The sequence below is a fragment of the Hyposmocoma kahamanoa genome, unplaced genomic scaffold (genome assembly GCF_003589595.1).
Source record: "Hyposmocoma kahamanoa isolate Upper Pololo Valley unplaced genomic scaffold, ASM358959v1 98686, whole genome shotgun sequence".
NCBI lineage: Eukaryota > Metazoa > Arthropoda > Insecta > Lepidoptera > Cosmopterigidae > Hyposmocoma > Hyposmocoma kahamanoa.
In genome coordinates, this window is record NW_020655637.1 from 12,302 (window position 1) to 24,421 (window position 12,120).

A 12,120-nucleotide genomic window follows, 5' to 3' on the forward strand; every position below is an offset into this window, starting at 1 on the left:
AAAGTAGTGACATAGATATCCATCATGACGCGCCCTTCCACTTTCGTCGTAAAGTAATGCATTCATCCCAATCGAATCCTTGAATGTTATGCCCATAAAAAGTTAATAATTGGTAGTTTGGATTGATAAAAATGAATTGTTTTACACTTTTGTACTATCAAACAGTGAAATGTTATTGCAGTTAATACTATTATATGTTATTTTTAATTTTATTATTTACTTAAATTTAATTTCATTTTCGTAAATGTATTTCAATTATTATGTTTATGGCATTCATCAACACGTCAGCTCAACCCTGCGCGAGCGCGGCCTGACTGGCGACCCGCGGGCGCGCGAAGTATTTACGTGAGAGCGAGAGCGAGAGGCATATATATAGTCTGTCTCTCTCTCTCTCTCTCTCTCTCCAACTCATGTTTGGGGTGTGCGTTATATTTTATAAACTTTGTATAAAGGTAGGGGCTGATTTCGAAATAAATGTTAATTTTATTGCGAATCAGACATCGAGCGTTTCACTTCTTCAACTAACAACCATCCGAGTATCCGCTACATGTTAAAACATTATAAATATTTGTAGTTTTTATAACTTTCTAAGTCAGCATTTGGTTGAGTAATGAGCTTCCCTGTAATTGGAATACATACAAGAACAATGCAGAATGTAACCTCTAGTATAAGCATTATATGTAATTCTGTTGGTTTGCCAAATAAATAAATAAATAAATGAAAAGAAAAACAGCTTTAATATACAAAATTAGTTATCGTTGTCAATTTAATGTCAACAATAATAAGAATAAAATATACCAATGGATGTTAACATAAATAATGTATCTACGACAAATCACGTAGTTGAAGGTGTCTTATGTTTTTTACAAGGTTATTTTATATCCGAAACTGAACCCCAATCACAAAATAGAAACGGAAAAAATAATCCTAAATTCTTATTTTTTATTTAGTTGCAGTAAACATCGATTCGCAATCACCTGATGCAAAGATCATGGAACTTGCGCACGGCACGTGCTATCACACAGTGGACCGACTCTCTTACTCTCTTGTTATCTCTTTCTCAAACGCAAGCGGGCGCCTCGTCAATCAGTGCGCAGTCAGCCGCGCGTGGTTTGAGAGATGTTTGGTCTTCACCAGAACTGTATTACCATCAAGGTAGCGCTCCTTCTGATTATGGACGGCAAGTGTGTGACTAATGGGGTGATGTGAAACCTGTTTACACGGAGAAGATTATCGAGTATCGAACAATTCCGCGCAAAAACCGTCGCCGCTTTCAAACTTGTGAAGTGAAATGTGCTAACTCATACCATACACTCACTACATAATATATTATAATACAACAGCTTTGAGTGAACACGTATACTTTCTTACTCCTACGTTTTAATTTAAAGATAGCTTAAAATATTGTACCATATTAACTGAATTATATACATCAAAATATTCCTGTAATAAAGTGCTTTCCGATGATAATATATATGACTGGCTTGGGCGTCGTGTTGAAACAGTGACAATTTAGTGGCTATTAGCGTATGTTTATAAGACTGCCCAACTGCTAAACAATGGAACTGGATTTTGGACCCCATTGAGAGGGAGCAGAGGAAAAATTCCTAATCTTCGATTTGATTTTAGAGGGGTATATCCACTTCAAAGTTAAAAATAAAATATTGTATGAGTAACTACACGATATATTCAAGCACAGACGTTAATCAGAAACTTAAAACAATAAAGTATTCTCGATGGATAAAAATCACGAATACACATTTGTAACAAAATCACATAACAGGCAACAACTCATATTAGTTCCGTCACGCACCGCTAGATGGCATTGGCGTCGAAATCGCAAATTCTGCATCGCGGTGTTAAGATTTTTCCCTCGCGGAATGACTACGGGCGGCGATGTGTGTATAATGGAATCCAACTTACGACGCATCTAGCTCTGCTTCCTTATTTGGAACTCCGCTTTAGATCGTTACCGTTGAACTTACTGCACTGTGCTACGCTTCTAGCGCTGCTTCCTATTTGGAACTCCGCTTTAGAACGTAACACGTAGTTGTTGCACCCTGAGCCGCTTCCTAATTGGAACGTGTGTACGGGTCCTCGACTACGTGTCGATTAGGGGGAGTCCTTTCCCACTATACCACCGACGTTGTACATCTGTATATGTTGTGTCAATAAAAAGCACCATATTGAAAACCTGGTTTCCCTCTGTCACCCCAAGAAGAACTTATTACACTGGCGCACAACGACGGGCACGACAAGCCGCGATTTATAACAAGAGCAGGCAGAGTCACTTCGCACTATATACAAACTACGCGTGTACAGAGGAAACCTACCAACATGGCAGTCAACATGACGGATGAATAATTTCAACAGCTGCTATCAAGACTGGCGCCAGGGAAAAAAGGTTCTTTTGCTGCCTGTACGTCGAGTTTTGATGGTACAAAGGATGCTGAGGTGGTGAAAGCGTTCCTGTCAGCAATAACAGTTTACAAAACCATTGAGAACATCTCCGACGCCGATAGCCTAATTGGAATTCCGCTATTACTCAAGGGAGAAGCTGCAGTATGGTGGCAAGGAGTTAAAAATGATGTCAAGCAATGGGAGGAGTTCAAGAACCGTCTTCGCCATGTGTTCGCCCCGAAGAAGCCTGCGTACTTAATATACCAGGAGATAGTGGGAGACAAGCAGAACCCAGATATGTCAACTGAAAGCTTCGTGGCACACAAAAGAATGCTGTTTACTCAACTCCCCACCGAGCATAGCGAGATACAACAATTGGACATGGTGTTCGGACAATTGAATATTAAGATCAAAGAGAAAATACCTCGAAACTCTATCGCGAATTTTGACCAGCTGTTAGAAGCGGCCCGTGGGGTAGAACAGCTTTATGAGGATATTGGAACACGTGACCATCTTAACGATAAACTGACTCCCAACGCTTATAACCATGGAAATGTTGCTGCTTCAATGGCGGCAAGTCAGCGCAAGAAGAAATGCTCCTTTTGTCATTTGAAAGGTCATACCGCTGCCGATTGCAGAAAGCTGAAGCGAAGACAGAGCGAACTTCCAGTACCGGAGACACCACACCAAAACATAAAGACAACTCAAGCTCCATCACCAAGTCAGCCCAAATTTAGCTGTTATGGTTGCGGTGCCCCGGGTGTCGTGAGAAGCAACTGCAATACGTGCACTAGTATTAAACGGCGTCCGTCTCAAGCAGCCGACATTAGTTTTTGCGCTGTTAATGTTAATCGCACTGACTCAAGACCTAGGCCGGTCGTCTTCGTCGAAATAGTTGGTATCAAAGGTACAGCTCACATTGATACTTGTGCCAAGACTAGTGTCGCATCCTACAACCTGTACCGTCAGCTATTAGCCAGGGGTGTTGCATTTCACAAGGAGATCGTCAATCTTACGTTGGCAGACGGAATCAGCAAAACACGAGAAGTCCTGCAAACTAGAGTACCGGTTACCTTAGAACACCGGGTGATTGGAACAACGTTCATCGTACTTCCAGAATCCAAGGATAACCGTACCCTATTAGGTATCGGGTTCATACAAGATGCCAAGATGGTTCTAAACCTACCACAATTCACGTGGGAATTTCTGGACGACGATCGTATCTATGAATTATTTAAGGAGGATTTTGCCACGTTCCCGGAAGTCCACATCTCTTCGACTGCAGTGCCGCAACTACCTATGGAAACACAAATTAAACCAGCTGTAAGACCGAAACGACCTATGACACCTAAAGAGGCTGCAATACCGGAAGAAAGCGCTTCAACGTCGCGTTACAAACTCATCCCGATTGCGCGAACTCCGACTAAGAAGTCAAAACCATTGTTTGATGGGTACTCACCCCGTTTCTGCGATTTCATTATGAAAGACGCTGAAATTAACGTAAGAGAAGCTGAAAGTAGCTTGTCCCCACACTCTCAGCAACTATTCCCGGATCAAATAAATGTTAACATTGATTCCATCGACGTTACACCATCATTATTGAGTACGGAAGAAGTGTCTAAACTGAATAAACTGCTTGATAAATATGACGACGTTTTTACTACAAAACATAAACCTTCCCTCTTAGGTGAGCATGCTATTATAACCAACACTGATCGTCCTATATCAGTGCCCCCTTATAGACTTTCGGCGAATTCCAAGAACATCCTTAAGCAAGAGATAGATAAGATGTTGAAGATAGGAGTGATCGAACCATGTTCATCACCATGGGCCGCTCCCGTAGTTCTTGTTCCTAAACCTAATGGAGAAATTAGTGTTTGCGTAGATTATCGCCGATTAAATGATATTACGGTAGGTGACACGTACCCACTACCTAGAATTGACGACTTGTTACATGCTGCGAAACCAACTCCATACATGTCGTCACTCGACCTTAAAGCGGGTTATTGGCAAATCAAAATTAAAGAAGAAGATGAAGACAAAACAGCTTTTATAACGCCTTTCGGAATATACAAATTTAAACGAATGCCGTTTGGCCTACGTAATGCTCCTGCTACGTTCCAGCGCCTGATCGACAGATTCCGTGTAAACCTGGAACACATCAAAATGTTAGCATATCTTGATGACTTGATAATATTCTCTTCTACATTTAATGATCACTTGAAAGATCTAAGAGATGTCTTGGAGAAAATGAGGGAGAATAACCTCACCATAAATCGCGAGAAAAGTCGATTTTTCTGTTCATCGCTAAAATACTTGGGTCACATTATTACCCCAGATGGATTGAAGACCAATCCCGAGAAGACATCAGCAATCACAAACCTCCTTACTCCTAAAAACATCAAAGATCTTACAACCTTCCTTTAAATGAGTGCATGGTACAGACGCTTTATAGAAAATTTTTCGGCAATTGCGGAACCGCTAACGAGACTCACTAAAAAGAAAGCAACCTGGGTGTGGAGTTCAGAACAAGAAAATGCTTATAATGAGCTTAAACGTCGCCTAACTTCTGCCCCGGTACTGCGACAGGCAGATGAAAATTTGCCATATATCTTAAAGACTGATGCTAGTAACTATGCTTTAGGAGCAGTACTTGCACAAGGAGAAGGAAAAGATGAACATCCAGTGGAGTACGCTAGCCGTTTACTCATACCAGCTGAGCGTAACTACTCAACAACCGAACGAGAAGCTCTTGCTGTAATCTGGGCTCTTGATAAATTCCGTTGTTATATAGAAGGAGTACCGGTGACAATCTTAACTGACCATCAAGCGCTTAAATGGCTGATGAGCCTAAAGTCCCCTACTGGACGTCTAGCAAGATGGGCCCTCCTGCTACAAGCCTATGATGTGAAAATTCAATATCAACCTGGTAGACAGAATACTGTGGCTGACGCTTTGTCACGTCCAGCTTGTGATGATAGCTTCACTGAATGTGGAATATGTGAAGTAATAATAGATATGCCTACCAGAAGTACGAAAGAAATACGTGAAGAACAGCTGACAGACGAAAACATTAAAAGAATAATTGCCGCTCTTGAAGAAACCAAGAATAAAGAAGATGCAGTTTATTGGAGTAACAAAGGATACTTCATGAACAACGGCATTCTTTACCGGCTACAACCTGATGCGGAAGTTGATGACGGACAGTTGATAGTCCCAGAACATGAATGGTCTAGCATTTTGGCTGCCTATCACGATGATCCGCTTGCTGGTCACTACGGTGCTGAAAAGACGTACCAAAAGATAGCCAAGAGATATTACTGGCAAGGAATGCGTAAATATATCGCCGGATATGTAAAAAATTGTTTAGCCTGTCAGAGATTTAAGCCATCGAATCAGAAACCTGCAGGATTGCTTCAAACTACTCCCATGAATCGAAGGTTTGAAGTTTTATCGTTCGACCTGTTTGGTCCACTCCCACCAACAGATGATGGAATGACATGGATATTGATAGTTGAGGATGTTGCCTCACGCTGGGTGGAAATGTTCGCCCTAAAAGCAGCAACTGCTGAAAACTGTGCGTTTACACTTATCAATGAGGTATTTTTAAGATATGGTGTACCTAGGCGCATAACAAGCGACAATGGCACTCAATTCGTGAGTGCTGTAATGCAACAAGTTGTATACTGTTTGAATATTAAACATTGTTTCACGCCTCTGTACCATCCAGAGAGCAATCCAGTAGAACGCCGTAATCGAGAGCTGAAAACACAATTAGCTATAATGATTAACTCTGCTAGCCATAATAATTGGTCGGAACTGTTACCTGCAATACGGTTTGCAATGAATACCAGTAAAAACTGCTCAACCAGCTATACACCTGCGTACTTGACATTTGGCCGTGAGTTAAGAGCGCCACACGATAACGAGGTTGACTTTCGTCAAATACTAGTATCGGAAAACATAATTCCAGAGATCACGCCGACTCTCATAAACTTTGCCGATAATCTGGTGAAAGCTAAAGAGATACAAGAGCAGAGAGAAGAAGCACGGAAAATAAATACGGACAAGCATAGACGTACACATACCAATTACAAACCTGGCGATCTGGTCCTTGTCGCTTCGCATCCTATAAGCAGGGCATCTCAAGGCATTACCGCTAAGTTTGTACCACGTCGAGACGGACCGTACACGATTCTTAAACAACACGGCCCAGCATCCTATCAAGTGGCTGCGCCTTCTGCACCTGACAACCCAGTGGGCGTATATCACGCATCAGCGTTAACTCCCTTTCATGCATACGAAGAAGAAGATGCAACAACCGTGCCGGAACCCATTCAACCCCTTAGGAAAAGAGGACGTCTGAGGAAGCAAGCCACTGCAAACTCCACACAACAACCCAAAGGACACAGACGCAAGTAAAAACTTATTTCTTCAGTCCCTCTCGTCGAGACGACTTCGGGGCCTGAGGGGGAAAAGATGTAACAAAATCACATAACAGGCAACAACTCATATTAGTTCCGTCACGCACCGCTAGATGGCATTGGCGTCGAAATCGCAAATTCTGCATCGCGGTGTTAAGATTTTCCCTCGCGGAATGACTACGGGCGGCGATGTGTGTATAATGGAAGGATTGTCGTTACGCGCACAGCGCACGGGTCGGACAAGCCACGGAGCCGACCACAGTGCAGCCCGCTCCGCCCACGGAAACTTTGCCACTACCCAACCTCCGGCTATCTTTCTCTCCGGTCTCCCTCCGGCCTCCCACAAGCGGGTCTCACCGGAGGGGCTCGGAGGGGGGATAGTTGCCCGGAGCGCGGGTTACGACCGCGCCGCGCGTGACCCCCCCCCCCGGATACCACCATGCCGCCGCCGCCAGTACCCCCGACGAGGCAGCCGACGCGTCCAAAGCGCCTGGGGAGGGTGAGAACCCGAATATTCTCCCGCACCGGCCGCGACATCCTGGACGTGGTGCTGGCCGCAGCATCCGCGTCCACAGCCTTAACCCCCTCCCCCCCCGTGGGGGGAGGCGAAGAATTCTTCTCTGGCGTCATGCCGGGACCGTCGACGGCGCCGCAGCAGACACAGCCCAAGCGCCCGGCGTTGAACCCACTGCCCCGAGAGCCGCGGCGCAGATCACCAATCACGCCACCATCGAGCGCCGGGCTGTCAGTATCGGCGTTCGAAAGCGTGCTCTCCGCGCCACCTAAGCCCCCAACCAAGGGAAGCAAAGCCGCGTCCACGAGCGTGCCAGTATCGTCCGCCGCAGCACGCCCGCAACCACCTACTGCGCGCCAGTCACGAGCTGAGCCCGCCGCGACCACCTCCGCCTCCGCCACCAGCAGAGGCGCTGCCATCGTTGCTGCCGCTGAGCGCCCCGCAAAAAGCGGCCCCCCTCCGCGACCGGCGACCCGCACCACCACCGCGAGCGCCCGCATCAACCCCGCCCCACCGCGTGCCACTGCGGCGGGGATGCCTGCACGCCCGCGGCCCACAGTCTCCACCCGTGCAGCCACGGCAGCTACGCGCACCACCGCCACTGCCGCCGTCAACAACACGGCAGAACAGCGCCAGCCGCGCTCGCAAGCGTCGCCGCCCCTGACCCGAACGAGGGCGACGGAGGCACGCTCACCGCCGCCACTGTTCGCAGCAGTTGCCGCTCGCAGCCCCACACCGCCATCAGCCAGCGCGGCGCCATCGATGCCAGGCCTCGGTTCACCGATGGACACAGCTCCGACACCGAGGACCCCGACGCCGGAGCCCCCGACGCCGGAGACTACACCTCCCAATAGGTCTACGGCGCCGACAGCCCCGCCGGCCGAGAAGAGGCCCCACTACCCGCCCCTAATCGTGGAGCACCTACCAAACTGGGCGCACCACTTCAGGGAGCTGAAGAGCAAGCTGTCCCGCGCGCCCAACGCCCGCCCCTACGGGCGGGGCGTACGATTCCTCCCGAGGGACGAAGTGGAGTACCGTCTGGTGCAGCGGTACCTAACCACACTGGAGAGGGAAGAGGGTATCTCCTGGTTTGCCTACTCCCTCCCAGCAGAGAGATCCCTAAAAGTGGCCATCCGTGGCCTGCCAGCGGAGACCGACACCGAGGACATTCTCCAGGAACTCCGCGAGCTCGGCTTCGCCCCGGAGTACGCAAGGCCGATCAGGGCGCGCGCTGGACGACCGGGCTGCCTATATTACGTGCAGCTCCAGCGGAACCCAGACACCATCCCCCGGATATATGAGGTGAGCGAGCTGCTCTGCATGTCCGGGGTGCGCATCGAGGCCTGGCGCGGAAAGCAAGGCATCGCACAATGCCACCGCTGCCAACAATTCCGGCACTCGTCGCACAACTGCCACCGCAAGCCTGCGTGTGTGCGATGCGGCGAGGAACACGCCGCCCGCGACTGCCCGCGTCCGCTAGAGGAACCACCGACGTGTGCCAACTGCGGAGGCCCCCACCCCGCCAACAACACCTCTTGCCCGGTTTTCCGCGCCGAAAACCGGAACAAGAAAGCCGGCACTATAGCCCGCACCGCCGAAGCCGCCCGACCACGGCCATCGGAACAGGTCCCTCCGACGATGACGGTGACAACCGAGCAAGATGCGCCCGTATCGCTGATGGCTGCAGCGAACGCACCACACACCACCAGGAGGCCCCGGAAACGGAAGCCCAGGAAGCCCACCAACCAGCCGCAAGAGACAACCGCCCCTCCCAGGGAGATGAAAGGAAAGCCAGCGACGGTAGCGGAACCCCCTCCCCCAGAAATGGGGGCGCGGGACGCCGCTATCACAAAGGCAATCCTAATCCTCCAGGAGGTACTGCAGGACATCCGGGCCAACCGAGACCCAATCCCAACGATCCTCAGAGGGATGGCAGACCTGTACACCCGCTGACGCCAAGCCTGAGGATCGTGACCTGGAACGCTGATGGACTCTCTACCCAGAAAACCAGGTTACTACAGTACCTCCTCGCCGAGAAGAAGGTTGATGTGGCCCTAATCCAGGAGACCCACCTCAGAACCCAGGACCGGCTCAAGATACCCGGCTACCACGCGTACCGGAAGGACGAAATGTCACCACTAGGAGTGGCGTACAGGGGCCAAGCCATCCTAGTAAAACGGTCGCTCATCCACCAACCGCTGCCAACACCCACGGACCTCCAGACTTCGTACGCCATAGGGATCGAGGTCAACCTGAACAGCCGCCCCACCCGTGTGTACACTTTTTATAGGCCACCTGAGGCAAAGTTGGTGGAGTCTGATATCCGTCATCTGATGGGATCAGACCTGCCAACTCTCGTAGCAGGGGACTTCAACTGTAAGCACACGGCGTGGAACTCAAGCCGAGTCTGCCCGCAAGGTAGACGACTGTTCGACCTCTCCGAACGCAGCGGCTACGAAGTCATAGGACCTGAAGTCCCGACCCACTACCCATATCGGGCGACCCACTCTCCGGACGTCCTAGATATTGTGGTAGTGAAGGATGTACCTACAACACCAGTCGTGGAAGTATTGGATGAGCACCTCATCTCTGACCACCAAGCCGTCCTGATTACCCTGGAAGAGTCGCCAACACGGACAGTGCCTCCTCGACCCAGACATCGACAGAATTGGGAAGCCTTCGCCGACTATATGGCGGAGAAAACACCCTCACGCCCAGTGCACAGCGCCGAAGAAGTTGACCAGCTAGCTGAAGACTTCGCCCACAGCATCCGCGCAGCGTTAGAAGCTACTGCCAACACCCCTTCACGCCACAAACGCACCCAACAAACTCCCCACAGAATCCTGTCGATGATAGAGGAGAAAAGGAAACTGCGTCGACAATGGCAAGTAACCAGATGCCCAACCACGAAAACCCGGTTGAACACCATGGCCGCAAGGATTTCGGAAGAGCTGGAATCCCATGCCACCGAATCCTGGCAACACACCATCGAGTCAACCGGCGATGACTGGAACGGCATCCACAAACTATGCCGCCGTCTCAGCGGGAAAGCGCAACCTGTGCGCCCCTTATTAGCCAGTGACGGAACCCCCCGTTACAGAGCCGAAGACCGCGCTGAGATCTTTGCCGACCACCTCGAGACGCAGTTCCGCCCAAACCCGTCCGTGAATCATCAGCATGCAGCCGACATCCAGCAGCACCTCGAAAACTACTTCGCCACACCGATAGCTTCCGACGAGGACCCCATTGTCTTTTCGCCAGGACAAGTCCTGCGTATGACCCGCCGAGCCAAAAGGAAGAAAGCTCCCGGACCAGACCGGATCTCAAACGAAGCCCTCCGTCACCTACCGCCGAAGGCGATCGCCGCGATGACCCGTATATTCAACGGCATCATGCGGACAGGTCACTTCCCACACTCCTGGAAGCTCGGTCGAGTCATCATGCTCCCGAAACCGGGGAAAGACATCCTGAAACCGGAAAGCTATCGGCCCATCGCTCTGCTGCCCACCATCTCTAAGGTTTTCGAGAGGTTGCTGCTGCTGCATCTGACTCCACACATCCAGCCACGCGACGAGCAGTTCGGCTTCCGAGCCGAACACTCCACGTCTCTCCAGCTCGCCAGAGTGCTCCACCACATGACGGTGGCTTCTAACAAGAAGGCACACACCGTCGCAGTTCTTCTGGACATGGAGAAAGCGTTCGACCGCGTCTGGCACCCCGGCCTGCTGTACAAGATCTCCACTTCTACTACTCCTCGTCGAGTAGTTAAGACAGTGGAATCTTTCCTGAAAGGTCGCCGCTTCCACGTAGCGGTGGAGCAAGTGACCTCCTCAGAACGCACCATCAGCGCCGGAGTACCTCAAGGAAGCTGTCTGTCACCCGTGTGTTACGCTCGATACACGGATGACATTCCCTTGGCGGAAGGGGCCACCCTGACCTTGTACGCCGACGACGCCGCGTACCTCACCACCTCCATCACCGCGTCTCACGCGGCGCTCAAGATGCAGCGCCAACTGGACATGCTTCCTTCCTGGCTGGATGACTGGCGGCTCTCGGTCAACGTCACCAAAACCCAGGCGATCAGCGTGAGCACCTCGAAGAAGATGCCACCGAAGCTGACACTGATGGGCCAACCTATCGAGTGGTCCCCCACGGTGAAATACCTAGGGGTGACAATCGATAGAAGACTGTCTATGGCCCATCACATCAAGAACGTCGTGCAGAACACCCGCGCAGCCCGCGCACTCCTGCGACCGATTCTCAAGTCCCGACTCCCACTACGAGTGAAACTCGGAGTGTATAAGACGTACATCAGATCCCGCCTAACATATGCAGCCCCAGCATGGTACGCGCTGGTAGGAGAGTGCAACAGGCAGCGACTCAGAGCTCAACAGTCGCTGACCTTGCGGTGCATCACAGACGCCCCACGATACGTGAGAAATGACGTCATCCAACGGGACTTGAGCATGGAGAGCCTCGACAGCTTCGTTGATCGCCTGGCCAAGACCATGTTCCGGCGCGCCGGACAATCCCTGTATAGCCATATACAGGGACTGGCACCACACCGAGCCCAACACCCTGACGAGAAACTGCTTCCAAGGGACCTACTTGGGCCCGAGGAAGCCCCACCGGACTAGACACCAGCTGCTGAAGATGGTTGAGAAACCTGCCGGCCCACCGGCAGGGACTCCCATCCGAAGCAGCTCACCCTATTGCGACACCCAAGGGTTATACCCAACCTCAGGACCCGCTCGTCTCCACGAGCGGCGATTGACCCCGCCG

At 50.4% G+C, this 12,120-nt stretch overlaps 1 protein-coding gene across 1 annotated transcript; it reads left to right on the forward strand.

Moving 5' to 3' along the window:
• Positions 1 to 980: 980 nt before the first annotated feature.
• LOC113238882 lies at positions 981 to 4,827 on the forward strand. The gene is made up of 2 exons (XM_026475734.1): positions 981 to 1,184; positions 2,374 to 4,827. The coding sequence occupies exons 1-2, from the start codon at positions 981 to 983 to the stop codon at positions 4,825 to 4,827; spliced, it is 2,658 nt and encodes an 885-aa protein (XP_026331519.1).
• The last annotated feature ends 7,293 nt before the right edge of the window (positions 4,828 to 12,120 follow it).

What these genes read in the sequence shown, in the direction of transcription:
- LOC113238882 (XM_026475734.1), top strand. Translation starts at nt 981, where the DNA reads ATGCAAAGATCATGGAACTTGCGCACGGCACGTGCTATCACACAGTGG. An exon ending in CTTCTGATTATGGACGGCAA is followed by an intron (nt 1,185 to 2,373) that starts GTGTGTGACTAA and finishes TAATTTCAACAG; the next exon opens with CTGCTATCAAGACTGGCGCC.